Source organism: Zychaea mexicana (genome assembly GCF_025766255.1).
Source record: "Zychaea mexicana strain RSA 1403 chromosome Unknown BDB00scaffold_1, whole genome shotgun sequence".
NCBI lineage: Eukaryota > Fungi > Mucoromycota > Mucoromycetes > Mucorales > Lichtheimiaceae > Zychaea > Zychaea mexicana.
This window is the reverse complement of record NW_026516664.1, coordinates 154,868-182,496: the sequence shown is the minus strand read 5'-3', so window position 1 is coordinate 182,496 and position 27,629 is coordinate 154,868. Positions and strand designations below refer to the sequence as shown.

Below are 27,629 nucleotides of genomic sequence, written 5' to 3'. Positions count from 1 at the left end.
GACTATTCCTCTAGATTCATATGCAATGTCTTGTCCAATGTAGAATCCTCAACCTTTCTCATTTAGAGCCAACGCGTTCGCTCCGGCTCGAAGAAAACCATCAAAAATCTACGTTTACAGGTATCTATAATGCACATATTACTAGCAATGTTATTTAACTCTGTATATAAACCAATTGTGGCGTTTACGGTTGTACAGTGGTTTTGTTGTCGTATTACAAGCTCAGCAGCTTGGCTTTATCACTATTAAAGTAATTGGGCGAGGAGAGTCGCTAAGAAGTACATGCTGCTAATGAGGCAATATCAATGGTTTCTGTCTATATTCAGTAAACATTTTGTGCGCGAAGCCAGCCAATTAGATCTTTAACCATGATTTATCCATGATTAGGTTATCATCCCTTGTAATATCTTATCAATGAAGCAACAGCAATGCGTATTCTTAACATGCCTTTGCTCCTGTTTTCTTCTTTCAACGTAACGATAGTGCCAGTCGCTATTTACCCAAAATTCATGCCTGAGGCTGTGACAGGAATCTTTGACTTTGTGATGTTGAGCTTCGAAACGTGAGAAGAAGACATTATCTAAATTACGACTATCTAGATTTGTCATTATGCCTATGAGCCTAGCTGTATATGTAAATATGCAGCGCGCCGTTGAAGAAACCTCATGATATAAATACGATCGATGAATCAGCATTACAGCAGGCAGCAGCAGCCGATGGCGGGGTGTCTCCCATATCGTATCATAATTGTATATTATAACATTGATTGTGCTACACAATCGAGAAAAACCTAATTTTTGCTAGCATTAAATAAAGATGAAGGGACGTAGCATTAAAGCTATAGAAGTTGATCCTTGATTGGGCTTATTTTGAACACGAGAGGCATATATTTAAAGGAAAATATATAAATATTGGTAAACATAGGTATAATATTTCTGGGTAAATTGTTGAATATGAACTGTGCACACCATGAAAACAATGGAAAGACATAAGAATAAAAAAAAGGACATATGAAAAAAAGGAAGATGCATAAGTACACAAATAACCAGCAGAAGAAAATATAGAACATAGAAATAGGTTTGAAGGAGCATACAGGAAGGTAAAACAGTAAGTAAAAGTAAAGTGAAGAAAATGAGCGGCCGTATTTCAGTAGACGATTATATGGTACTATAGCAGTTATGTTGAAGGAGAGGAGGACGACTGGGTGTGTTCATTGCTGCTTCCAGGGATCGCCCGAGCACGATCATTGACGTCTGTGGGCGGAATTGGAAAAGGCAAAGACGCGAGAAAACCTCCAAGCTCCAAAAACAAGTCAAAGCGGCGCATGCAGCTCGCTGAACCACGATGCTCAAGAAGAAATCCGCACGATTGATTCAAGAAGACTTCACCACAGACGCTACATTCCATGCGACGCTTATGCGAAGCTATTTGATGTCTCATTAGGCTGTTCTTTGAATGGAACACCTTATTGCATGCCCAACACATGTTACAGCTTTGCTGTCCGAATCGTAGCCTGTGCCGACATTGTTGGTTCCCTCTGTGTCTCCGTACGTTGTCACGACGGGCCAGTAAAAGCCCACAATCAGGGCATTGGATCCCGGTTCCTGGGGGTCGATGTACGGTTCGCAAATGTCGATCAAGATCACGGCTGCGACTGAACGTTTTGTAACATGTTCTACATGTAGGCTGCTCGTCATGTCCTTGTTGCTGTTCAGATTCCTGTAATATTCGAGGCGGCGGCTCTGGCTGTCGTCGGCGGCGCGAAACGCCATCGGGTCGAGTGCTACGACTATTTGACATAATATAGATATAGTAGGATAATATATAGATATATGTATGTGTGAAAAGTTACGATAAAAGAAAGTTTTGTTATGTGTCTTTTTAATAAGTGAAAATAGGGTAGAGCGATGAATCAAAGAGGATATTAAGCGTGTGGTAGCAAATAAATACTTTAAATTTATTAAAGGACCGCTTATTGATGGACCACACTTATAATGAGATTATACTTACGCGACGGCGCCGTTGCTGGTCACCAGCATCTTTAAACATTCACGCAGCACGTTAAAAGTAATACGCTCTATTTGGGAGATTTGAAACAAGGATTCTCGATCAATGCTTGTTTCACACATCGCTGCCTTCTAACCATCTATTATTGGTCACTGTCATTTGTGCCTTTACATTGTACACTGTTCAGGTTAGACGTCTGGTCATAAGTGATGGTTCATGTGTGCCTGTCATTGTACTTTTCTTTCTGCACCAATAATAAACACGGAAAATATTTATCATAATAATACTTCGCACTGACTTTTGTTATTATAATGATTTATGATCGCAGTTGCATGAAGTGTAAGGCAGCGGTTTTGCTGCTTAAATATTACGTCTATCTACTACGATGTAGCTTCTTGGTCATACCTCTCTACATGCACATAAACAGAAAGTATTAGAACCATTATTTTGTTTGTTTCATATTTTTTCTGTACAAATCCGTAAGCAATTTTTTTGTACGCTTCGTATTTAAGCAATTTGAAACGTGTTGCTATTTTAAAAGCTTGCTTCAGGACTATGTTGTTGAGGAATCGATGATATTGCCTTCGAGCTTTATCAAAACGATGCCGTAATTACACCCACCATGCGCGTAAGTATGGAGCGGCGCTTTCCTTTCACGGAGGGAGCGGGGAGCTTAAGAAACCGAATTACCGGTACGCGAGTACTTACACTTCTTAGCATGTAAGCTTAACTGGGCTCATAGTGGAACGTTCCACACGTTGGTAGTGATGGTGGCGTATTCAGATCAGATGTTCGCAATTACACCCGCCACCTAAATTGTAGCGCCCGTTTGGATCAAGTACTACCTGCTGCATTGTAGACTTGACGGTTGATAGCAGGGTCACATGCATTAGCGCTATATACTCTTGTTGGCCCTATAAATGGCTATAGCATCCATGGACGGACATAATAAGCAGGTAACATTGCTTGTTGTATTATTAATTGTTATCGTCGCTCCTCATTGTTCGAGGCAATGAAAAATGTGTATAATCAACACCATCAGCATTTAGACTTGATTGATCGATACAAACGCATTGATCGTCAGTGCCCAGTAAAGATGGCGGGCTCCGAATCAAAATATATAATGCAGATATGCACAGCACTGTGCAGTCAAAAGCAGGGGAAAAGTAGAAGCACCTGCAAGGAAGTTTTCCTAAATTTTACACGTACATAATTGACAAGTTTTAATAATTTTTATGGCTTCTTTCAACTTGTAAAAATCCGCTCATATTGTTAAAAGAAACACGTGAAAAATAGGAGAAGGGAAAATTCACTTCTGTTTGCGGAAAACCTTCTAGAATTAATGTCGTTTATGGTAACGTTTTATCATGTCACTGGTTAATGCTTGATTTATTTAGGTCTATGCACAAGTTCCAAGTGGTGAGAATGCCTTCCAACAATAGTGTCCCATACATGCAGCCAGTACATAATATTACATATGCAATCATCACCTGATTGCAGCAACGATTGTGTGTTCTGCGACAGAATTCTGTTTTTAAGGTACAGTGAGGCACCTCACTAAAAAAATAAGCCAAGATAATTCATCAAAAGTATTTTTTTTTGGGCAGCTGGATATTTAGCGTATCGCAGAAGTTTATAATGTCAATAAAGGTGGTGCAACTAGTGTGAACTACTAGTAGCAGTTATACATAGATTGCAAGATCCACCAGATTACAACATATACTTTTAAGTTAACAAAAGATATAGTATAAAATAAGTAAAAGAAGGTAGAGCTACTGTATATATGTAAATCCTACCAAGGTGAGATGTTGCATCAGACTCATAGAGCTGTTCATGCACATAATGCTGCTTATATAATATGTAGCTAATCCTTTTAATATCATTCCCGTATCTGGTGCTTGTATATTTAAATGACACAAAATAATTTTATTAATGACGCTATATGCTAATGAAAAGTATCCAAAATCATCTTCCTCATGTGACAAAATGACTGCCGTTTGATATGAATGATAAAGGTTATGGAACTTCTGTACGTTTGCCTTTTTAAGTTATATTTGATGCCAGACACAGTAGAGGCTTGCTAGCTCATTATACGTCATTCTTTCTTTCTTGCTGCGATCACACTAATAAAACAAGCATCGTTAGAAAGAAAAATTCACTTCTACGCGCGATATATGATCACTTCCCGGCCTCTGGCTTCTCGATCGACACTCCTCCCCTAGGTCTACTTTTTCGTTGCTCTCTTTAGAATTCTTTTGTCATATATAGATAGCAGCCTCGAAAAATATACGGCTCAACAGATAGAAGGATGCTGCATTGAATGTTATAATACTAGTTATACTGTGCAAAGTATCATAAAACGTATACGTCATGCATGCAAATAAACTTCAGTTACAGTACCCGAAATGCTTATTTGTTTGTTTATTGACATTGCTTGGATTTTCCGTTTAAGCGGGTATAAGTGGTCGCTTAATTAGTAAAGTCCAGTATCTCACTATTAAATAAAGCACACTAGGGCTTTATTTATCAGATGAATACTCTTTGCCCTCTATAATGGCAATGTGAGCTATATTCATGCGGAGGGGAATTTGAGGAAGCATACCGAAGGTGATGCGCAACTACCGTCAATATGATAGGGTGCGCAACATAGACCTATAGGCTTACCCAAAAATATTACAAAGCTAAGCCAACAAAGTCGTTGAACTGGATGCCTAGTCAGCACGAAGAGTGATATGAGAGTTTGCACGCAAGCAATGATAAGGAGGCGTCACATGGTTGGTGGTAGTGAGGTGGACCGTGCGTAAAGAAGTAAATCATTCAACGAGGTAGCGTTTCTTGAGTCACAAAGAGTAATACAACAAAAGTCTGACTTTAATAAAAAAGGACTATATTCAATTTTTAGCATTTGAACTTATGATGATTTGTTTTTTTTATTTGATAATAAGGTAGATATGCGATGAGCTTACCGACAGGAGAAATCGGCTGACTTGTAAGCCATCGATGTATGATGCATAGCTGAAGTACAGTTTGAAAAAATGCATAAAAAGAAGAAAAGTATGACTACATATATTGTACTGATATTTATTGTCATGACTTAATTTTCCTGCCTACAGCAAAACAAAATCAGGGATTTGCTGCTAATGATTTCCTTTTGCCAAGTCCCAAAGCCAGGCCGGATCGGACTCGATCGGGTGGCTCCCGTAAGATACAGTGGCTACATAACCACGGTCGTCTGGTTGCTCCTCAAAAGCGGCCGGAGACGATGAGGACGATGAGGACGACAAGGAAGACGAGGACGACGATGACGCTCTTCCTGCATACCTCTGTTCACACTCCAGGACGTGATCCTCGAATAGCTCTCGTTCAGCAAAACTGGTAGAACATCGAGAGCAATCATATACGCAATTCTGTTGACGCAACAGTATCGAGCAGCGAGGATTTCTTTGGTGTCTCCTCAAAGAGTCCAGTCTCGCGCATGTTGTACCGCAGGCTTCACACTTTAAACCGAAACTGTTCGAGACGTGTGGCTCAACACTTCGTCTATGTCTATCCAGATCCCTTCTACGAGAAAAGGCTACGCCGCAGCACCTGTACGGCTCTTGCTCTTGGGCAGCGGGTTCAGTGGAGGTACTTGGCCTGGTAGTTGACATGATATAGCATGTGATAAAACGCACGCTTGTAAGGTGCGTTTGGAGAAAGAGAAAACAAAGGAGAAAGAAAGAAGTTGGCTTTTTTTTTCAGACTTTTTCTAGTGCCATGCTGTTGGGATCTCGTGACCCACATTTTCAAACATAAACAGTGCCGCATCTGCCACAGTGTGAGCTCGGGTGGCCTCAAAATGGGCCAGAAAAAAACCTCACTATGATACTGTACTTTTCCAACTTGATGAAATCCTTTCCAGCCTGCCTACCTTTTCGACCGATATACGATATGCGGAAGAGGTTATCTTATATTCATACATAATTTGGCCCAGAAGTAGATGATCGCGAGAAAGTCGCATTTTTATCCATCACTCTCAGTGCATCGGTGCTGCATTTTTAAATAATACATATCACATACATGTCTGTGGTCACTTTACCGCTATTGTTCTTTCAGAGTGTTTTCCACACTTGTCCATTAGCAATTCTGAAGGAAGATTTTGTAAGTTGTTTAGCTCGGCGTGACCCACTCAGCTACACTAATTAGATCAGAAAACTGGTAGCATCTATACGTAGTACATAAGTTTCTACATCCTCTCGCAAAGTAATGATACACATCAAGCTTGCAAACATCCAATTTGGAATAGCTTTTGATGAGGTCAAAGTCTGGCGACAAGTGATCCCTTCTTTTTGGGAGGGATGAATGTCTCTCGAAAGCTTATAATATGTTAACAACTCGACGGCCATACATTGCTTCGGCTGTAAAATCTATTGTGCGTCACTCCATTTACCAATCAAGTACTGTTTTCAACTAATTACCACAATCTGCACGATTTATTACACGCGACTTAAAGTTGAGAAAGCTTACCGTATGTTCGGTTTGAAGTTGAAAGACTGTTTCTGCAATGAGAGCAATGGATAACAAACATGATAAGCAAGAAATGCATAAAAATGTTTTGAAAACAGAACATAAACGGTTTGAAAAGTTGATTCTACAAAATAACGCGAAAAGCAGGGCGCGCCTCCAACAGCCTTTTGTTCTTTTTAATCAATATTACACATGGGCAAACCGTATACAAACACAACTAAAGGCTAACCACTTTGTTCGCAAAACAGTGCTTCTTCACGACGATTTCGTGAGTCATATGTGGAAAAATACTTCTTCATTACCGGAACCTGCAGAAGCACTTACAAAGTGGATCGCATGATAGACAAGTCGCGTAAAATACTCGAAAACAACGTCTCAAACTTTTTTCCTTGGACCGAGGACGGCATCCCAGCCGTATCCATCAAGTCAGCTGCTCCCACCGTTGCTACACATAATATCAATAGGCAAGCTGGACCTAAGTACAAATATCGCAGCTGGCGAAGGCCAAGGAGATGCTCAATTTGTTGAAATTGACCTATCTGCTTGCAGTGTAGTGTAATGTAGTTTTTGACAGAAAGCTTTGTTGCTGAGTAAACCGTGAATCTTTTAGAGGGTGAAAGGCTTAGACAAATATGGGCACTGAAGCCCATCCTTGGCAGCGTAAACTTTCCATTTCGTACCAAACTTGTTTACCTTGTTCGTGCTTGATGCAGATATGATAGTCCGTCAAGCAATTCTCAATAAAATATCACAAATGCTATTAAGTTTGATGCTCAAGGAAAAGCCATGGAATCGATCAATCTGCTAAGGTATTTGGTCTATGTGGCTCAACGAAGTTATGCAAATGGTAAAAAAACTGGTAAATACGAACAATCAAGATACGATCTTATCGACTACACTCTACATTAAAATAAAGCTTTCGAGAAATGATCTTACATGATGGCGACTATAACATGTAGTAAGGATCGCTTTGTATCTTGGCTTTTTGTAACTATAGTTACGGTCGGGTTGCTCTTAAACATTGCTTATGATACTGTTGGTGAGGCGACCATCTTAGATACAGCTCGTATCAAAGTCCAAAGAGGAATGTATGATTTAAAGATATTCTTAAAATGTGAAGTATAACAAATGAGCTCATTAGGGTTCTGCCTCTTATTAGCAAACTTCTTGGCAGACGAAATAGCAGTGTAAGGGTCAAAATATTTCAAAATATCCGCGAAAAAAAAAAGTAATTCTTAGTTCACATGACGTGTACCTCAAGAAGAGTGAAATTTTACATGTAGTAGCAGAAAATCAGGAATAGCGCATGTAAAAGAGAAGGGATGTGCCAATGATAATACATATTGCGTTTTTTAAAACTATTACTACTATTATTGAAGATATGCATACAGCAACTTTATGCCTTATTTGACATAATAGGGAAGAAGGAGATATTGTCAAACGCTAGGCTCCATGCACCTCCAAGCAAACAACAGCATCCACCTTGATAGACCCTCGGAAATCGCATCCATCCAACCAAACTTGGCCAACGTAACCCGTATGAGTATTGTCTTCGTCTTCACTCATGTCAGTCACCGCTACCAGCACTCGGTCTTCGGGATCCACAAGTCGGTTTTCGATCAAGCCTTCCCGTTGGTTTAGGCAATGGATAGTGTAACGAATGCGTGGTTGCCTGGATACTTCACTTGAAGCGAGCTGTGAAGGTGCTGAGCGGCGACGCTGAGGTATATTTGGTTGTGTTGCTGCTTTTGGAGTTGCTTCTTGTTTAAGAGCGGGCGATACCGGCTGAGATGAGAACATTTCTGTAGCAGTGGGTCGTTGCAACAGTACGGGTGTTTTGGTTTTGTGGAGGTGTGCTGTCGACGCAACTGAAAAATTACCCGAGCTGTCCGGGAGCATTTGTTGCAACTCAAAGCGACAAACCAGTACTTGATTATCTTTGGAGCCATCTCGTTCACTGTCGTCCTCATCAACAAGGCTACTGCTGTTTTCGCCATTATTTCTTTTCTCGTCATCATGCTCTTGAATAACCATTAAATGCCGGGGAATGACTTGTGCCTCGATTTGAACGCGATATGTTGCACCCCATATTGCCTCGGGTTGTGAATAAAACTTCTTTCGCCAGATAACATGCTTGTGATCTCGACTCGTCTGCTCTTGTTCTTGTGTTGGTTTGTCGTTGCTGTCATCATTGAAAGCGCTGAGAGATGACGTCTGTATTGACAGCCGCCTGGATGGGGATGGCGGCGAAACAGCAACGGCAAGCTCACCAACTTTATGATTACCAATCTCGTCGTCATCCTCGTCGTCATCTTCGTTAAAATTCAAAATTTCTTCTTCCTCTTCATCATCGTCATCACCAGATCTTGCGGACACCTCTTTCGGATACAGATGATCCCCATCCACTGCAACACAAGAACTATCACGATCATCCCCGCGATGCTCTTCCTCGTTTGATGACACGCAGTCTCCTCGGATCCAGCCGTTCTCAATAGATGGTGGTGACAATTCGAGGGACATGCAGAATCGATATTTGGGCGTTCCCAACAGCATTTGTCTTCGACGTTCATCCGAGTCGCTGACATCAAAGAAATCATTCAACGCTGCTTGTCGCTCGTCACTGGCTTCTTCATCAACAATGTCGTCGTGGTCGCCATCATCACGCAGTAGTCGTTCAAACGCTTCACGTTGCCAGAACGCCCGGAACACAATCTCGTCATCGACAATGCCATCCTGGAGAACCTTGGTGAGCTGTTCAAATGTCATGTTGCTGTAATTGATAGTTGTCTTTAGCAAATGTGACAGGACGGTTGCTTTGTCAATGACGCCACCAGATGATCCATGCTCAGCCAAGCTCTTGAACGGGACAGTCGCCGAAAAGCTGAGACGGGCAAGCTTATGGGCACGATGCGTTGAGGTATGGCCTGGCATGAGTTCATTAGATGGTATGCGCTTTCGTTTACGCGAGCGAATGTCAGAGGCTGTAACGGGTTTCGGTTTGACGAATCCCGAAAGCCGCTTGCGATCTTGATCCACAGGGCCGTTCTTTGTCCAAGTGATTTCTCCGACGGATCGCATGAACAGGGACAACACCTCGCGAATGAGACAGTATCGCTCATACTCGCATCCGACAAATAGCATATCCGCGTTGAGTACATCGGCCATGTAGTCAACTGGCAGCTCGCTTAATAATTCTGGTTCGTCTGCGCCATGGCGTAGCAATAGCAACAGTGCTGCGTCCCTGAGCTGCAAGTACGCGTGATGATTTCGTGGCAGTTGGCAAATATGTTCCAGATCGCGTATGATTGTCAGCATGGACAGCTGCTCTTCAATGTATTTCTCGACACATGCCGTCGCAAGATCGTCTAATCCAAACAGTACAGCCATGGCAAGAACTCTTAGTGTATCTTCTTCTTCCAATGTTTGAATGAGTTGTTGTCGATTGTACGTGTACATCCATCGCAACGCGAATCGAATGTGCGAAGACAGAATGTGGTACGCGAGTGGCTTGATAGTGCCAGCGCCCGACGAATGCGCACCAGCTGTTGTTGCTGGCGTTGGCTTTGTTGATCCTGACGCTAATGACAACGACGAGGCTGGCGACGCTGACGTCGAAGCCGACGTCGATACAGGACGCTGCCATTTGCGGCGAATGATATGTTGACACGGTGTCAAGACGAATCCACGATTGAGTAGTGCACCAGCCAAATCGATCGTGAGCACTTTTGACTCGACTTCTTTGGATAAAACCGCTTCATTGTTGTTGCTGTTGCTGGTATTGCTACTGCTGTTTCTGTCATAAACATACACTGTCGTGTGGTTGTGGAGTTCAGTCAGGTTACTTAGTATGTCTTTGAGAAAGGGCGATTGTGAGATAATATTCTTGTGGACGTCGAACCGCATGCTGAATGGGTACATGGGGTGAACAAAGGTCAGTCGTAGATCAGCGAATGCCGGATCGTCGAATATGGTTGACAAATGGCGTTCAAGTCGTGGGCGAGTTCGTGCACGGAGCATGGTGAGGGCTATTCTGGGAACCAAAAAAGGCGAGAGAACAGGAAGGAGAAGCGGGTTTTTTATACTGAGCATTGTTTTTAAGGTTTATGCGATCGTCGCGTGTCACCATTGCTAAGAGCTGCTTTTTTCCTCATTATGCATGATTACTCATAAATTCATGTAAGAATTGAAAAATACTTGCTTGCGACCAGTTCAATTGCTGACAGTATCAGTAGACTAATAATTTGGCGAAGGTCATGAGACGAGTGCATTAAAGCAGCATCGAGGTTACGTGTATTGTACTTCAAAAATTCTTCTCGAACACGCTTCTAGCCCTTTGATCGTTTCATAGATCATATTTAAAACGTGCAATTACTGTTTCTCTCGTGGTTGAGGATGAATTATAGATGATACGCTCCTACAGGGAGTTATAGAACCACACACCATTCATGTGACTGACAAGCTAAGGAGAAAGATTGATTTTGGTGATAATCGTGATTAGATAGCAGCCTTAAATGAAATCACTTGCTACTGCTACTACTACCGGTTTCAATCTGGTACACTTTAATGTTATGCGCCGCAAGTTACATTAAGTACACAGCAATTATCGTGGCTCTGTACGACGCCGCGTTCCGTGAGAAGATATTTAAAGCGGACATTGTTCTGCAAGCAATTGTGTGTGTATATGCGGTCGAAGAAGCTAGATTTAGGATTTCTTCGCTGGTTAGCCGTAACGAAACGATACACATTGAGACAACAAGTTTTGATTAACGTGACGCGTTTTGACTCGCGTTCCATGACGACGAGCCCAGTTGTTTTGTTTTGCGAGATCCGTCCCCACCATGTGTTAGAAGAAATGGAAGAAACCGCTCACTTACAGCAAGATGGTAATAGTTAGGGAATTACTACGCGCACGACAAAAATTGACCTCGCGCACGACATTTTTTTTGGCAGTTGTCGTGCGCACGGTCTCTCGCACAGTTTGAAAGACCCTGCGCACGACAGAACTATGATGATATATGCCGAGTAACTGGAACGTTAACATACCGTGTATCCAAATGGCAAGCAAACAACTTTGTGCCAACATAAGTATTATAATATATTGAAGCACAAGCGAGACGATTTCTTAGTCAACACAAAAAGACGTAGCCAAGACCATAGAAAAGTGGGTAGCCGGTGCACCAAGTGTTGTCACCAATTTAATATCAATGACGATGGTATTGGCTGCAAAGACATATCCTGTGTTTCGTGTTCCAAAACTTGCCAGAGCTAGGGCTGTCATGTAATTCTATTCAAATAAAATTATTTTTGACGGTCAGTGTAATATTCGACGTATATATAACGAAAGATGATAATAATGTGTCAACCAAATTGTTGAATATTTGGAGGGCGAAGAACAAGAACAATTAAATCCGGAGACAAGGCACAAGAGCTTAAATATGAGACAAAAAGAACATAAATCGTCGAGTACGTTGAGGTAAACGACAACTGCCAAAAAAATTGTCGTTGCGCGAGATCAGATTTTGTCGTGCGCGGGTCTTTCAGGCTGTGCAAGAGACGGTGCGCACGACAACTGCGGAATACTAAACTACCAAAAAAAATGTCGTGCGCGAGGTCAATTTTTGTCGTGCGCGTAGTAATTCCCAATAGTTATATGAGCGCCCCAACATGTAAAAAGCCTTAAATCGCCTTCACATGCCTTCGTGCTTGAAATGATATACTTATTATGGGTAGTTCTACCACAAGGCAACGCCTTTCGTATTCCTATTACAAAACGATAATGTTTGTCAATGAGAATGGCAATGATAGACTAAGTAACCACAGTGAGAGACTCACTTATGTCGTATGTAAATGTCAAAATTAACGAAAGGCGGGACACTAGTGATCTGTAGGTCACACAAAAACCTTTTGGCTCCCCTCACAACAGGAAAATAAAAGCAACTACACACCAGTCTCACGAAATGAAGAGATATAGAAGAGCACCGCAATTGAAGGACTTTGTGAGAATTGTGAAAGAAGAACAAGGGCTATCATTACCGCGATTCAGAACTGACTACTGTATCATTTATAGGACTGGAGATGAGTACGTACTAATCCCTAGTAGTGGTCATTTCTATCTACTATTATTATCATTATTACTTTATACTTTATACAATAAATTAAATGTACCCAATTAAATCGCACACCAAAATAAAAAAGTGACATGCAAAACAACAAAAGCATCTGTTACGAAGGGTAGTTCACTAATAGGTCACATCGGCGCGCCGAACGCCACCACACAAGATCAAAATATGCATACATACACGTAAAATAAAGGTAGCGCAACGTAGTTTTCATTACTTTTGCTTGAACTACCACTATGTTACATACTCCCTTAATGAAAAGAATCATCATTCGAGACCACTAAAATGCTTACATATTAATTATGGGCAGGAGACATTATAAAAGAGAGTAAGTTAGAATATGTGATGGGATTACATATAGACCATGTAATTAGCATATTACTCCTACTACATCACAACAGCATGGTTCTGCGATACATGTGTAGTATACATACATATGTAGTGAGTTATATTCGTCAATTTTGCGCTTCCGATGTTACTAAGGGTCAACTTGTGTATAGTTCTCACTAGATAGTAGTATCATTATCAGCAACTGTGAGTTATAAATGTGCCGTAGCTTCTCCTGATACTGTATTTGATACAAAAGTGAAAGGGAGTATCATATGTTTTAAAGAAAAAGTATTTAGCCGGTCTCTGCAAAAAAGATAAAAGAGAAAAAAAGCCTTAAGGAGCCCACTTCATTATTTGTTATTTCCTGGATTCCACTCTATCTAAAATGCTTGATGTGTTGCAAGAATTATCATCGTATGATACGAGCATATCCAAATAGGCTCACAACCAGTGGCTTTTCGTCAAACTGATGTATGCAATTTATCTTAATTATTGCCAAGAGACCTAGGTTGCTATACTCAAGCACAGTAGATCCTCGTTAATTACATAGCGCGCAATTCTAAATTTTGTGTGAAATTAGTGAGGGTTGAAGGTAGGCGTTAACAACTTGTAATCCTTGCTAATCTTGTTTGTTTGATAACTCCAACAAACTTGAAGATATCATAGCGAGGGGTCAAAGCTAACGGGGTTGAAAGTAAAAGGGGTCGTCTGTATGTAGTTCGGTGGTGGAGGCCGTGGAGTGTTCTTAATATAAGTGTTTGAAAAATCAATCCTAAAAACGAATGGGTGAAGCGAAAGTTGTTTTTTGATTTATGAATTAATCGTTATCCTTTGTACAATATGATATCCAATTAACCTATATGCATACAGTACTAGATTACAAACAAGATAAATACAGTAATAAGAGCATAGAAGTCGAATAAGGGCAACACGCGAGCAGTGTAATGAACTTTAGCTCAGAGGCTCCGTACATTTATGATACACCGAATTCAAAAACAGCAAGTTTGACAGCTGCCGTAACTCATTTTGGGTCGATTTATCTTTGTACATCCAGTTTATCAAACTTATCAAGTGATGACAGTGTTGCCGAAGACCGGGGTTCAATCGATATCTATTGTCAAAAAATCTAGAACTTGGCACAGCATGCTTTTGTTGTTAATCTGGATATTCTATTTAGAATGATATATCTAAATTCAGCCTGCGTATATACTTTGTATTTTTAGTGACGATTACCTGCGTACATGGCTGCTACAGTATCTTACTGCAGTAAATTTATAATGGTGCTTTTTAGGATAACGCAATAGATTCTTTGTTATTACTCAGATTATGATCGGCTTCAGTTTGTGCATTTTAGTCTAGTTATAGGCACAATAACATTACAGATCACGTGCGAGTTGGGAGATCGTAAACTCTTTCTCATTGTCATCATCGATTCAGTTGCCAGAAGCCAAATTAATAGATATGTCTTTGCTGTTATTTAGGCTCGAGATTAGGCAAGAGCCAAATGACTCCACTGTTGTCCCGGTGGTGAGAGAGGTGAGTTATGCACACTGATCCATTTCAGCACATCACAAAGGTCGTCGGGGTTTAACAGTAAAATGTCTGCATAATAGTAAATAAGTCCACTTTCTAGCAAATAGGACAAAGAAACATGGAACAACATGACGTATTACTCCTTTCACGTCTCTCTTGATTTTCTTCTTCCTACAAATATAATTCAGTAAAATAGTATGAGCAACCTCGATCTTACCGTCCGTATAGGTGCATCGCTGGACACACTCAAACCTATTACAATCAATGACGATGCCCATCCTGGACGGATCCAAACCGACAAGTTTGACGGCTACATTACAGCACGTATACGCGATTACCCAGACGCACCCCACAGCAAATACTTTGACGACGAAAACAACACAGATTTGTTCTGCATACAGATCTGTGGTCGGTTTCTTCTAGAACAGCCTTGTATCACCGCTGACGATATTCAATTCGGTAACCAGTTTGAACGACCGTTGCAACTCCCCTTTGGCAGCTCCTTGTTGCTCAAATTTGCACAATGGTGGGATCCCGGTTTACAGGCTAATTTAAAGGATCCAAAACCGTATGCATTCAGTCCTCTCATTATCACAATGAACCAGATCCAGGTTGAACCATACTCCTCATTGTCATTACCAGGACAACAACAACAACAACAACAACAACAACAACGGAAAGAAGAAGAAAACACAGCAACAACAACGGTAACTTGGCCATCACCCAATGGTGAGTCTGTTCAAGAAAATATCACTGCATTGTCCATGGACCTTAAAACACCCGAAGACCGTCGTGCGTTCTTCAAGTATCCACAAAACCGCAAGGCAGTTGATGTTGGCCCAAATCAAGTATGGAACATGCAGTTCTCGAACCCATACATTGATTTCAACAAGTGTACTGTCAAAGTGCCTGGATTCGAGATGGACGTTCTCAAATATTGGGACGGACAGCCGCTGCGCTATTATGCGAAAATATCTACAACGGAGGAGGTGATTTTCATAATTGAATTTGATTTGCGTCGCACGACAACGACGTCATAATGATGTAATTAGAACATGGCTGCTGTTGTATAGATGTGCCTTTTTTATCCTTGGCAAATCTTGTATGCACTTTTGTATATTTCTTGCTGCACTTGATGCCTTAAGAATTCAATGGTTTCGGATGCTTCCGGAAAAAGAATTGGTGCACTACGACACATCCGGTTTAGTTGTCTCCTCCTGCCCTACTCTCCACTCTTTTTAACATCCTCCCTTACCCCCCCCCCCCGGTTTTTCTAACTAACCTTCCATCATTGAAATAAAGACCTTCAATGGGCAACAGCAATCGTGAAGTACCTAAACAACGAAGAAGAAATTAGCCTGTTATTGCATGTAATGGAGATACTTTCTCGATTTGAGAGTTGGGAAACTCAACTGGTTATAAAACAGCCTTGCCATTTGTTGGCCCGTGCGTCCGCAATCTGCGGGAAACGCCACTCGATCGGAATGTGGTGCTTTTCACAGACACTCATTACGATTTTCATGACCGTGCCTAGCAGCACATGTTCAAGGGGTGCACACATTACCACGGCCTTGCCACGCTCGTCTGTCTTGACTGCAAAGAAATTGGACGACATGCCTTCGTACAAGTTCCCGGTATCGTCGGTCAGCACGACTTCATTGACATCCTGTGCTTTGCTCTTTTCCAGTCCAGCTCGTTCCCTATGCAAAAATTGGTGTCATTACCCACACTTCCTCTCCCCATAGGTAGTATTCTTTTTATATACCTGACCCATTGAGAATCCTTCACTACAGGCGTATTACGTGTCTTGTTTTCCACTTTCACTTTGACCCGTTGTTGTACGGGTGCCGCCAATGGCAAGAATTGTGCGGCAAAGCATGGTTTCCCTTGCTACAGGTTCATAATAACAGTCAAGTGAATTCTCTTAGCAAACAAGCACACAGAGACAGAGACAGGGAGGAATTATCCTTTTAGATATTTTTACCTCGTGAGAGTAGGCAATAATGATCGTGATCTTAGTCTCTTGCTCGCCATGCTTGAAGGACGACAGACCTTCTTTTAGCAGTGGCACAAGCTTTTCCTCGAGCTTCAACGGGTCACGAAACGACGATAGCTCGCTGCTTACATGTTTGGGCTCGGTACCATTAGCGCTGTCGTTGTTGTTTTCAGGCACAAACTTCATTAGCGAAAGCGAACTGCTTAACCGTTTCAAATGCGACAAAAGTTCAACCACAGCTGTTTTTTGAACTGTTCGCATACCGGTGTAAGCGCCTGTTTTATTGTGGGATACAACAACACCATTAGATGTAGTTTGAGTTTCTTTTTCTTCTTTTTCTTACCTCGTGGAAAAGACAAGATGAAATCGTTGCCATTCATATTCTCGGCGTGTCGAATGACATATTTGGCTTGTTTGCCTACTTCCAAAGGGTTCGTCTGTTCCACAGTGACTATATATTTTCCGGTGGCGAGTTTTTCAGGCGTCAAGGGAAGAGAAAAAAGAAAGTGTTTAGTTTAGAATGTGGGGATGTTTGTCCAATTAGAAATGCAGTGGGTTTTCTTTTTTTACAAATGCAAGGAAAAAAAAAATAGGAACTCACGGCTCGAGATTTTGGTAGAAGCCATGAACAGTCGGTTGCAACACTGCACGAAAAGGCGCCGCTGCATTAAGAAAGGTTGTTACAATTTCGCTATCAGCCACACTATTTATCACCACAACAAGAAGCAGCAGTAACAAGTACGCCACACTTGGTGTGCGTATCATCAAATGCACGACGGATGGATGATGATGGTGATGGAAGTATATAATGCGTACTCTTGTGTGTGTGTTCGCGCGTATGTGTACATGTGTGTGTGTTTGTGTGTGTGAATGTACAGCAGTGCGTTGGATAGAAAAAAAAAACAAAAGCGATGGGTCTCTCTCTCTCTTTTTTTCTTCGTCAGCGTAAAGTAAATACGACTAGTAAGTGATGATGATGAGGAGGTGGGGAGGCTAAAAGGATCATGCTTCTTCTTCTCAGTTTTGTGAATCTTCTGCAGACGAAAGTGGAGGCGTAGGCTCCTCAACATGTCCAAAGTCGTCGAAACGGGTGTGTAAGAATGGATGGTTAAGCGCTTGCCCTGGAGTGATGCGCTTTTTAGGGTCGTACATGAGCATTTTACGCAACAGGTCTAGAAATAGCCGATTGTACTGTGTCGTGGGTGATATTTTTTCCTAAAATAAATTCGGCGGTTCATTGTTAGTTGTCAACAGCAGCCTACACACACACACACATGAACAAAATGTCAGTGCGGCGCAACTAGAATTAGCGCCTACTTACAGCAAGAGGCTTTGTCTCTGCAAAATATTCGCGAGATTTGACACTTGTGGTTTTGTCAGGGTATCGTGTGCGGCCATTGGAAAAGTACTTTTTGGCGTCTGAACTTGCATTTCGGATGATATGCACTGGAATTTTGCCCAGGACAACCTCCATCATGGCCAGGTGCTCCAGGTTTTCGTGTGTTTGGAAGAGGGCATCGCCAGTAAAGAGCTCGACAAGGACACAGCCGATGGACCAGATGTCGCATGGGTAGGACCAGCCGGTGCCCAGGATGATCTCTGGTGCGCGATAGTGGCGTGTTGAGACGATGGATGAATGATATTCGTCCTCAAACGTGGCTGAGCCAAAGTCAATCAGCTGGATTTCTGTGTTGAGGAGTACTTGTTTGTCCCATTTCTATTTAGCAGTAGTAGAAGAAGTCTGTGTGAGTATTCCCGACAAGTTCTTTTTCTTTATGTTCTAGCTAACCTGTGCTTTGCCATTTTCAATGGTTCGCACAGAAGTGGTCCGACTGGCGCTATTGACCAGCATGATATTTTCTGGCTTTAGATCGGTATGGACTAGATTTTGTCCGTGCATATCTTCAAAGTAGTTGGTAAGTCTTTTTATTCGATGTAGACAGTAGATAGCAGCAGCAATGGAAGGAAGGCAAAGGCTTACATGCAACACTGCGCAAAATCTGACGGGCCATGTCTTGCACGTGGGCCAGTGGGAACGGATGGAAATTGTTGAACTTGAGGAAATCAAAGACGGACTGGTCGAGCATATCAAAGACCATGCAGACATGATCATAATGGGTGAACGTAGAATGGAGCTGGATGCACTGACTAAAACGATATGCGAAATGCAAGTGTGAATATCAAACAAGAGCAGTAACAACAAGATGGTGCACTTACTACTGGTTGGTGGGATCATGTTCCTTGAGTGTTTCAAGGACACGGATTTCGATCTTGCTGGCCTCGCGGTACTTTGGAATCGCGCGGATGACCTTGACGGCTACATAGTTGCCAAAGAGCAAATCTTTGCATTTGAACACCTGGCCAAAGGTGCCTTTGCCCAGTTCAGCCACGGCCTTGTCTGGAATATTTTGCATGGGAAAAGGGGGGGGGGTAGGGTTAGGGTTTTAGTGAGTGGGATGGTGTGTGCTGTGTGGGGTTACCCGGAATAAAGGAGAGACGAACTTCAATCAAGAACACCACGTCACCCACTCAAAAAGCCATCCGACAGGTAACCATGGGAAAAGACTTACATCGGCCCTTGAGGACATAATTGGCCCGGAAGACAAGATGGCCGTCTTTATCGACGACGCATGGGTACTTTTAAACCGACTTGGTTAGTCTGTGTGTAGGAGGGGTGGAGGGAGGGGGGAAGGGAATGAGCAGGGTCCTGTGTTGATTGGAAAGACAGTCTGCAGCTTACCTTGAGACTGGCGGCCGGTGGTGGCTCGGCTAGTAGGTTGCGTTCGGTGGTGGTGGTGGTGGTTGTTGGGTTTTAAGGGGAGCGAATTAGCGTTTGGGTCTTAGCAAAAGGGTTGATTGAAAGCAGCAACCACCAAAACGAAAATAAAACCCGCGGTAAAAATTTATGTAACAATAGGAAGAACCCAACCAACCTTGCACTCGTCTTTTGCTTGCCACCGGCTCCTCTTGAAGACGCTTCCGCTTGGAGCGCGTGCACTGTGCTGGCGGCAACGGAGGACTGTCTTCAATCACGATCACTTCTTTGGGATAGCCCGCAGTCTTGTAGAACGTCGTGTGCCAGTTTACGCCCCGTCGCCTTGTCGTTGTTGTTGTCGTTGTTGTTGTTGTTGCAGTCGTTGGCAGCATTGCTGCGATTGGAAGAGCACACATGGATTTTCAATGAGTGAATGCAGGTTGATTGACAGAGGAAGATGAGGCAGCGCAAGAGTGGAAAAAAGAGAGAGAGAGCAAGCAGGAAGAGCTGCAAAGAAAAAGGAAAAGGCAAAAAAATAAGAAAAGAGTGTTATCTTTTGTGTGTGTGTGTGTGTGTGTGTGTGTGTGTGTGCGGTTGGCTCTCTCTCTCTCTCTCTCTCTTTGCGGGTGTGTTAAGTGCTGACTGCTGCTGTGCAGAAGGGAAAACAAGGCCAGAGAAAAAGTGATCGAAAACGGAAAGTGACACCCTCCCCTCCCTCTCTCTCTCTTCCCTCCCCCTCCACCCACCCCCCCCCCCCACCTTCCCAATCCAACTCTCCCTTCTCCCATTGTTTGCTTGGCCTGCTTGCTTGCAAAGGAGAAACCGGCACTTAATAGCAGGCAGCACACCATGTTTCGTCGAATAATAATAGTCCGCACCTTCTTTTTCTTCTCTTCTTCTTCCTTCAAAGTAACTGAGCACGCATGGGTCGGCCTCTGTTTGAAGCACACGGCATATCGATGCGCCTCGAAGACGGCGGTCGATGGCTGTTTAAGGATATCGACTTTGAACTAAACCAGCGCGAGATATTGGCCTTGCAAGGTCCCAGCGGCACTGGGTAACCATCATCCGTACTCTTTCCTAAAAAGACTTTTTTTCCCACTCTGTCTGCAAAATAGGCTCACATCTTTCTTTTTCCCCTTGTAATATCTTCCTCCATCATCTGCTGTTGATGGTACGGTACACTGCTATAGCAAGACAACCTTGTTAAAATGCTTGGCCGAGCTAGTCCCCTATACGGGCGGCTACAGCAAGCTGCGAGGCAAAAAACCGTCCGAGTATGGGATCCCAGTGTGGCGCTCACGTGTCATGTACATTCCTCAACGGCCTACCGCCCATCCGGGCTGTCCTTTGGACTTGTTCAAGATTGTCAAGAAATACTCGAGCCAAACGGCCAAGCAGCACATCGGCGACCCTGTCCAGATCGGCATGAGCTGGAACCTGTCCGAGTCGCACTTTACCGAAAAGTGGAGTAACTTGTCTGGTGGCGAGATGCAGCGCTGTGCACTGGCCATCGCCTTGGCCTTTAAGCCGGATGTTCTCTTATTGGATGGTAGCTACTATTTTTGTTTATGAAGAACAAAGAAAGAGAGATACTAATGATCCCAGGTATCCTTCTTAAAAGAACCCACATCGGCATTGGATCCGGACTCGGCAGGGAAAGTCGAAGAAACGTTGAAGAAGTTTGCTTGCATTTGGATCACTCATGATGCTCGACAGGCAGATCGTGTTGCCACGCGACATATTAAGCTTACCCGTTCCCAGCCACCCTCACCGGGTGACTCTGAGAACGAACATGACAACGACGACCAGCACCAAGTCCAAGTCCTCACTGTCCCACAAGATCAAGACCAGGACCAGCAAAAGAAGAAATCACGACGCTTGTCGCCAAGCGCTTTCCGAGGAGGCTTGCCCGTAGACGTCACATAGATGGTCTCAATAAAAGAAAAGTGATTTTTAATAGTATATGTGATGAGATACGTCGTGCTTGAGTGAATTGAGTAAGTGAGAGCGAAGAGAGAGAGATGAACAAGGAAGAAGAAGAAGAAGAATAAATACACAAAAGGGAGAAAGAATGAAGGGAAAACTAGTATAAAGGAAGAAGAGGAAGAGGAAGAAGAATGTTACATGCGCCCTTGTAGTACATTTTCAATGCATGCATTAATATAGTCCTTTCGGCCCGCCATGGAGACTCCAAACACCGCCTGCAACTCCTCACGGACCTGCTTCTTGGTCACCTTGGTCAAGTCTGCCGCCGCAAGGATCTGCTTCACCTCGGCCAAAATCTCCTCGTTCGACGGTCCGCTGTAGTTGTTGAAGTCTTCCATCAGGAGCGATTGACTGCTTCCGTGCACGGACGCCGGAGGAGGAGGTGGCTGCATCATGAACGATGACGACGACGCCATCATGGACGGCCGCTGCTGAGGCATCTGCTGCGAAACCATCGACGAACGCATGTGCGGCTGTGACGTGGTGTACGGCATCATGGGTATCGATGCAGACGAAGGCATCATGACGCTATTTCCGTCTGCATAAAAGCCCGCTTGAGACGGTGGATTGTTGATGTTGTTGTTGTTGCTTGGACTGTTATTGTTCATCATCATGCTGTGGGTATACATGCTCATAGTGTCGTTCATCGGTGCGCCGCCATACACACTTTCGTTCATTGGCGTAGCAGCACCACTGGCACCTCTTGCGCGGCTGCGATGTGTGAAGCTGCTTCGACTGCTGCTGCCTTGAGACATACCGTCGCTCCAGTAGTCATCCGCCAGAAGCATCTTTTCGTACTGCGACCAGGTCATGGTTGGAATCGACTTTGGATCAAACTCGCCCTCGTCAACAGTCTGGATCTTCTTGCCCTTCTCACCTACGACCACACGCGTGTTACCCCACGAGAAGTCATCAAAGTGCCAGTACGAATACAGAGGAATGTAGAACCAAAACACCGGAATGGCCAGAATCGACACCAACATCCACAGAATGTACTCCCATCGTCGCTTAACAATAAACAATAAAGCCTGCAAGCCGTAGGTACCAGCCAACACAATGATAGTAAGGTACGGCACCGTGTTTTCAAGCTGGGTCAGTTTGTAGATCAGGTAGCCGAGGTAGCCAACGATGGCTGGCATCACCAAGGTACTGATAAGGTCGAGCATGACAATGAAACGCATCGAGAAACAGCAGAAACCGCACAGACGGGGCAGGAACGCCAGCTCGCCGAGGTTGTGGATCGTAGAGTTGATCCATCGTCGACGTTGAGACACCAGCACGCTCCACATGTCCGGAGCATTGGTCTGGCATTGAGCATCGGCCGCAAACTTGGTCTTGAAGTTGGGAAAGTGCTTCAGCAGCAGCGTCGTCAGGTATCGATCTTCACCCAAATGCAGCAAATTCTTTTTGTGTAACGTGTCGACCTTGTTAATTTGATAGTCGTTGATGATGTCGTTGCTGCAGAACAATGGGCGCCTGCCATCCACTGTGCGGATACGATACATGGTAAAACAGCCGGGCAAACAGGTCACAGTCGAGAACAGCGATTCGAAAGCCTTGATCATGTGATGGGAAATAAAGTACTCGTACACTTGAATCATCGTCGTCCACGTCGCTTTTTCGTTCGACAGGTTCGTTTCACCGCAAACGCCAATGATCTTGGAGTCGTGCGCCATGGACGAAGCCAGGTACGTCATTCCGTCGGGCATGACTTCGGTATCGGCATCCACCATCAGCACATACTCGTAGAGCGACGGACTGACACCAATGACGTTCTTCATTTGATGATAAATTTCGAGCTGCAAAGGTGTCATGGGCGCATCAAAGTGGACGCGGTTCAAGAACTGCATCAGGATCAACTGCGAGTCACGCTTGCCTCGATTGCCGGGCTTGGAACGCTCCGTAGGCTTGCCGCACTTGACGACGACCAGATAGGGGACGACGTGACCGGATGTTTCGTACAGACCAGAGTAAATCTTGCCCATGTTGTGCTGCTTTTGACCTTCGCCGACCGAAACAAACGACAATGGTTCGGGATCAACTTGCGGATCGACGCCCAGGATATCCAAGACAATTCGTGGCGTGGGCTTGTCGTTTCCACTACCGACAATCATGCCGTCGCAAATGACAAACAAAAGCTTGCGCTTGTCGTCGTATCGCAAGGTGGCAATCGAATCGATCGTTTTCCGCAGTGATTCCTCGTCTTCGGTGTAACAGGTGACTTGGGTGATGATAAACTTGTCGAGTTCTTCAGGTACACGCGCGCTGCCAAGACGGAAGGCGGCCAAGAACTTGAAAACAATGACGGCACAGAGCAAGCAGGTCACAATCAGCAGCAGGTACGTCGAGAACTGACACTTTGCCGAGTTACGCCCGTCGACCATACCGACAAAGAACAGGTTGCGCAAGCACACAAGTTGTCGCTGTTTGGCCGCTGCATCCATGTTCAGGTTTCGCCAATCTTCAGAAATGTCCTCACCGCTCTTCTGTCGGAACAGATTCACCACTGCCTGGTCCATAAAGTTGAGGTCAATGTTGCCAGGCGCTTGTTCGTTGGGAGGAGCAGCTACATAGCGACCGCCCATGTCGTACTGCGTCAAATCGTAAACGTGTTCGTCAATGATAGCCCACTTGCGCGTCGTGCGCACACCGTGCACTGTGGTCTCGCTAGATGCCTGGTCACTGATGGCCTTTGGTTCGTAGCCCATGTGTCCCAGTTTGTAGTTTTGTCGCAGCATGGTGATCTTCTGATAGTACCAATCTGGTTGATAGGTGCCCGAAGAATAGCGGAAGTCGTGATATTGGGCATTGTCGTCCGTCAAGTTGACCTGGTAGTTGAGCGACACGTATTCGGAAACGGAGCCAGTGGTGCCTTCGCACAAGGCAGACACCTGAACAGGGAACAGGTCGGTGACGTCGGTGCCACCGTATTCAAGCACCGTATCGGTTGGAATAATGTTGCTTACATAGTGGCGTGGGGCGTAATTGGTCAGGTCAAACACCTCGCCACGGATTGACACATATGACTTTTCCTTTTCGCTGTAGCTCTGCAACTCGCTTTCCGAGAACACGGCCTGATGAGGACACACGATTTCGCCGAAAAAGACCAGGAACCAGATAATGAAAGCACAGAGAAATACAATAATCATACACAGCGCCACCTTTTCGCGCCACGCAATGCGGACATCCTTGCGCTTCATGCGGCCGCACCAGATCAAAAACTTGGATGGGATCCACCACGTCACTGCCCACACGAAAAACAACCATCTCTTGCGTTGGCCCGACTGCTGTGATTCATCTTCTTCGGTTTCGTCCAGGTTTTCCTTTTCCATGACCGGTGCCGTAGGTCGCAGCATCATGTTTTCCTGGCCATACGATTCGGAACCGTACACAGAGTCGTCGTGGTCTCGGTAACCACCTCCTCCGCGGCTTGAGTTGTCATGGTAGTAGTATTCGTCGTCGGAATAGAACGAGCGCTGATCGTCTTGTTGCTGGAACCGACCCACAGGCGGTGGGGGCAGACCGGTAGGGCCCATGAGGTTAAAATCTGAGCCAGACTGGCGCGACATGTCACGCTGCAAGAGTGACTCTTCGGGGTCGTGGCCATCGCGCGTCATTGGTGGTGTGTCATCGTACATGAGCTCATCGTCCTCCATGGCTGCCGCTGCTCCTGCTCCTGCTATAGCTCCTCCTGCCGCAACTTTGCTTGCATCCTTGTTGCGTCGTTGTTCATCTTTTTCCAGCACCCGCAGCTGGTCTTCCATCACACGCCATGCAGCATCGCCTAAAAAGATCTGAGAAACCAACGTTCATTTATCAGTGCATAAAGTTCATTTTCTCTCCAAAAATTATTTTTAAATTACCTTTGTGGATCCGACAGCTGCATCAGTAGCTGTCCAACCCATCTGTTGTACAACCGATTCAGTTTGAGCGCGTGGTAATCGATCTGGTTCACCGTTGAGAACGGCAGCATATCGCTCCAAGAACTCTTCATGGGTATACGCAACGCCATACTGCGCTGCAGTCTGTTGAGCGACATCAGCCAGGCCAAAGGCTGCGACTTGCCGTGAAAGACATCGAGAATCGGCTTGAGCAGCAGTCTGAGACTCGTTGGGCCGCAAACAGTAGACGGTCCATATCTTGGCTTCTTCGAGTGTACCAAACAGCTCGTCCATGGAGACTTGAAGATTGCCAAGGACACTGGTGGCAGCTTCTTCCTTTTGTTGCTGCTGTTGCTGTTTGGCGGTTCTTCGTACGCTTTGACGCATGGATGGCTGACGCATGGGCTTCTGCTGGGCCGACACGACCGCATCCTGGTCCTTGGGGTGGCTCTGTGTTGCCAAATTCTTGTCCCACAATTCAACCAAAAAGGCATTCCAGGAGGCGGGCATACCCGGACCGCCGCGAAACAGGGACACAAAGTCGACCAAGACCTGGTCACTGTTGGCCTCCAGGAAGCCGTTGGGATCGTACGTGACGTTGCCCTGGAAATGCTGGATAGCAAACTGTCGCTGCTGGCTGCCAGGTGCATTGGACGATGAGAAATACGCGCTGTTGCTGTTGTACTTGATGAGCGAGTCGACAAGGTCGGCATCCGTTAATTGCTTCTTGCCCTTGCGCACATTTTCGGACATGCTGTGGACGAGGGAGCACACGCCACGTGACGGCCGGTAGAGGAAGTCATGGACATTGGCAGCCTGGTAGCGCGGTGTGACATGTGGCACCGAAATGCCTTCTTGGTCGTACACGTCTGTTGCAAAGAGTTGGCTGGTCATGAATCCGTGGATACGTTCCGCTGCTAGATTGACCACCAACGAATGGAACTTGCTCGCCTGCTGCTGCTGTGCGGGAGGTTGCGTATAGCCAGGTAAATCCACAATACCGATAAAACTGTTGAATTTTTCGGCGCACAGCTTGCTGTTGACTCGCTCGACAATCCAGGCAAACAAAAGCGAGTAAAGGGTGCGTGCCAACTCGTCCCGCTGCAGCGAGGCCTGCTCTGCATTGAGGATGAGTGTCGTGACATCCTTACGGATCATGGCGGTCTTGAACACCAGCACGTTCTCCAAAGCACGCGGATCGACACCCAAAAAGTCTGCGACGAGGTCCAGAATGTCTGTGTTTTTGACATAGGCGGCGTCTTGGTTATTGACACCGCCAGGGTCAACGAATGACAGGTTGCCGAGATGCAGAATGGCTGCCAGGAGCTGCAGGATGCGGGAAATATGTTCGCGACGGAAGCCGGCGAGTTTCAAGGCAGATTTCAGATCCACGAGGTTGTCCTGTTCGGACACCCTCTGCTGGTAGTGGCGCAAGTAGTTGAATTCGTCTTGAAGCTGCAGTTGCTGGCGCTCGTCGTCGGAAGCGCCGCGGACGAGATGGTAAAATACCTGGAAATTGGCGTCGGACGATGAAGTCAGGCGCGACTTTTCAAGAAAATGGTGGATTATTTTGGCGCCAATCATGCGGCCTCGCTCGCTGAACTGGACCTCAGCGTAGTAGCCGTAGCGCGATGCATCCTTGTTTTGGTGGGTGGCAGCGCTGCCAAAGCAGTCGAGAATGGCTTGCGAATGCACAAGTTGAGCTTGAACCTTGGTTTCCTTTTTATGGCTGCTCAGTCGCACCAAATGGCGGATAATCAAATTTCGGATCTGGGTCTTGCCACTGCCCGATTCACCACTGTCATACCGTTCATGAGAGAAAGAGAGCAGAGCAAAGAAAACATTTGGGTTATTTCGTTGTTATGTTGTTGTAACTAATTTTTGTCATCTTTCTTTGTTTGGTTTTTATACAAAAAGAGGTCATACTTACACTACCAGAATTCCTTGATCATTACCGGTACGGCGCATGTAGAAATACGCTCGATTCACAAGGTCGAAAATGTGTGGCTGTTGTTGTTGTTGTTGTTGCTGTGGTTGGGCGGTGTCTTTGTAGGCTGCGACATATTCAAGACCGGTCTGATCGTCGTTTAACGCTAACGGTTTATATGCATTGATGGAGACGAGCTGATGCGTGCCTAGACGGGTATATATTTGGTACGTTTCGTATCGTGCGCGAAGGCATCCCACCACATTATCGTCGGTCAAGTTGGATAGTGTCGTCAGATCCGCCTTGGCGTCTCTTTTCTGTTTACCCATTTTATGTTATATAAGTATAGAGTTGAGTTGTTGTTTGTTTATAAGGACATAAAGAGTAGATATATGGCTTGTTCTCTTTTTTTGGGGGGAAGGATGCTTTTTCTCTTCTTTGTTGGATGGTATGTGTGTGTGCAAAGAGAAGTGTGAAGAGGGTCTATAAAGAAAAAAAGAAGGTGAGAGGGAAAGAGGAAGCAAGAAGAAGAAGACGACGAAAAGAAAAAAAAAAGAAGAAAAGGGGCGCGGATTGGGACGGGGGA

The 27,629-nt window shown here is 44.7% G+C and overlaps 8 protein-coding genes across 8 annotated transcripts; 2 read left to right on the top strand and 6 right to left on the bottom strand.

The window, feature by feature from the left end:
* Nucleotides 1–806: 806 nt before the first annotated feature.
* On the bottom strand, nt 807–1,905 carry BDB00DRAFT_794084 (uncharacterized protein). Its single transcript, XM_053121282.1, has one exon. It carries the CDS (start codon nt 1,798–1,800, stop codon nt 1,177–1,179), a length of 624 nt encoding a protein of 207 aa, XP_052985735.1. The 5' UTR covers nt 1,801–1,905; the 3' UTR covers nt 807–1,176.
* A 3,005-nt stretch (nt 1,906–4,910) lies between these two features.
* On the bottom strand, nt 4,911–5,767 carry BDB00DRAFT_794082 (uncharacterized protein). Its single transcript, XM_053121281.1, has one exon. The coding sequence runs from the start codon at nt 5,655–5,657 to the stop codon at nt 5,145–5,147; it is 513 nt and encodes a 170-aa protein (XP_052985734.1). The 5' UTR covers nt 5,658–5,767; the 3' UTR covers nt 4,911–5,144.
* A 2,189-nt stretch (nt 5,768–7,956) lies between these two features.
* Nucleotides 7,957–9,279, bottom strand: BDB00DRAFT_753149 (uncharacterized protein; the record flags this gene model as incomplete). Its single annotated transcript, XM_053118671.1, has 3 exons — nt 7,957–8,219; nt 8,496–8,713; nt 8,975–9,279. The coding sequence occupies 3 exons, from the start codon at nt 9,277–9,279 to the stop codon at nt 7,957–7,959; spliced, it is 786 nt and encodes a 261-aa protein (XP_052985733.1).
* Nucleotides 9,280–14,692: 5,413 nt separating this feature from the next.
* BDB00DRAFT_782980 (uncharacterized protein) lies at nt 14,693–15,535 on the top strand (the record flags this gene model as incomplete). Its single annotated transcript, XM_053120343.1, has 2 exons — nt 14,693–15,106; nt 15,230–15,535. 2 exons carry the CDS (start codon nt 14,693–14,695, stop codon nt 15,533–15,535), a joined length of 720 nt encoding a protein of 239 aa, XP_052985732.1.
* A 368-nt stretch (nt 15,536–15,903) lies between these two features.
* Nucleotides 15,904–17,117, bottom strand: BDB00DRAFT_880767 (uncharacterized protein; the record flags this gene model as incomplete). The annotated part of the gene is made up of 5 exons (XM_053128035.1): nt 15,904–16,195; nt 16,261–16,385; nt 16,480–16,766; nt 16,835–16,942; nt 17,093–17,117. The coding sequence occupies 5 exons, from the start codon at nt 17,115–17,117 to the stop codon at nt 15,904–15,906; spliced, it is 837 nt and encodes a 278-aa protein (XP_052985731.1).
* A 391-nt stretch (nt 17,118–17,508) lies between these two features.
* BDB00DRAFT_752855 (kinase-like domain-containing protein) lies at nt 17,509–18,905 on the bottom strand (the record flags this gene model as incomplete). The annotated part of the gene is made up of 5 exons (XM_053118651.1): nt 17,509–17,706; nt 17,813–18,208; nt 18,281–18,393; nt 18,473–18,639; nt 18,709–18,905. The coding sequence occupies 5 exons, from the start codon at nt 18,903–18,905 to the stop codon at nt 17,509–17,511; spliced, it is 1,071 nt and encodes a 356-aa protein (XP_052985730.1).
* A 1,089-nt stretch (nt 18,906–19,994) lies between these two features.
* BDB00DRAFT_794059 (P-loop containing nucleoside triphosphate hydrolase protein) lies at nt 19,995–21,179 on the top strand. Its single transcript, XM_053121280.1, has 3 exons — nt 19,995–20,303; nt 20,440–20,798; nt 20,871–21,179. The coding sequence occupies exons 1-3, from the start codon at nt 20,170–20,172 to the stop codon at nt 21,173–21,175; spliced, it is 798 nt and encodes a 265-aa protein (XP_052985729.1). The 5' UTR covers nt 19,995–20,169; the 3' UTR covers nt 21,176–21,179.
* On the bottom strand, nt 21,096–27,278 carry BDB00DRAFT_2115 (chitin synthase-domain-containing protein). Its single transcript, XM_053116479.1, has 3 exons — nt 27,052–27,278; nt 25,099–26,914; nt 21,096–25,029 (listed from the first exon to the last, which is right to left on the bottom strand). The coding sequence occupies exons 1-3, from the start codon at nt 27,066–27,068 to the stop codon at nt 21,370–21,372; spliced, it is 5,493 nt and encodes a 1,830-aa protein (XP_052985728.1). The 5' UTR covers nt 27,069–27,278; the 3' UTR covers nt 21,096–21,369.
* Nucleotides 27,279–27,629: the final 351 nt, after the last annotated feature.

Coding starts and splice junctions, on each gene's coding strand:
- BDB00DRAFT_794084 (XM_053121282.1), bottom strand. CDS start 1,800: ATGTCAAATAGTCGTAGCACTCGACCCGATGGCGTTTCGCGCCGCCGA.
- BDB00DRAFT_794082 (XM_053121281.1), bottom strand. CDS start 5,657: ATGTCAACTACCAGGCCAAGTACCTCCACTGAACCCGCTGCCCAAGAG.
- BDB00DRAFT_794059 (XM_053121280.1), top strand. CDS start 20,170: ATGGGTCGGCCTCTGTTTGAAGCACACGGCATATCGATGCGCCTCGAA. Junction 20,304..20,439: donor CAAGGTCCCAGCGGCACTGG/GTAACCATCATC, acceptor ACACTGCTATAG/CAAGACAACCTTGTTAAAAT. Junction 20,799..20,870: donor GGATGTTCTCTTATTGGATG/GTAGCTACTATT, acceptor CCTTCTTAAAAG/AACCCACATCGGCATTGGAT.
- BDB00DRAFT_2115 (XM_053116479.1), bottom strand. Junction 25,030..25,098: donor CAGCTGTCGGATCCACAAAG/GTAATTTAAAAA, acceptor TTGGTTTCTCAG/ATCTTTTTAGGCGATGCTGC.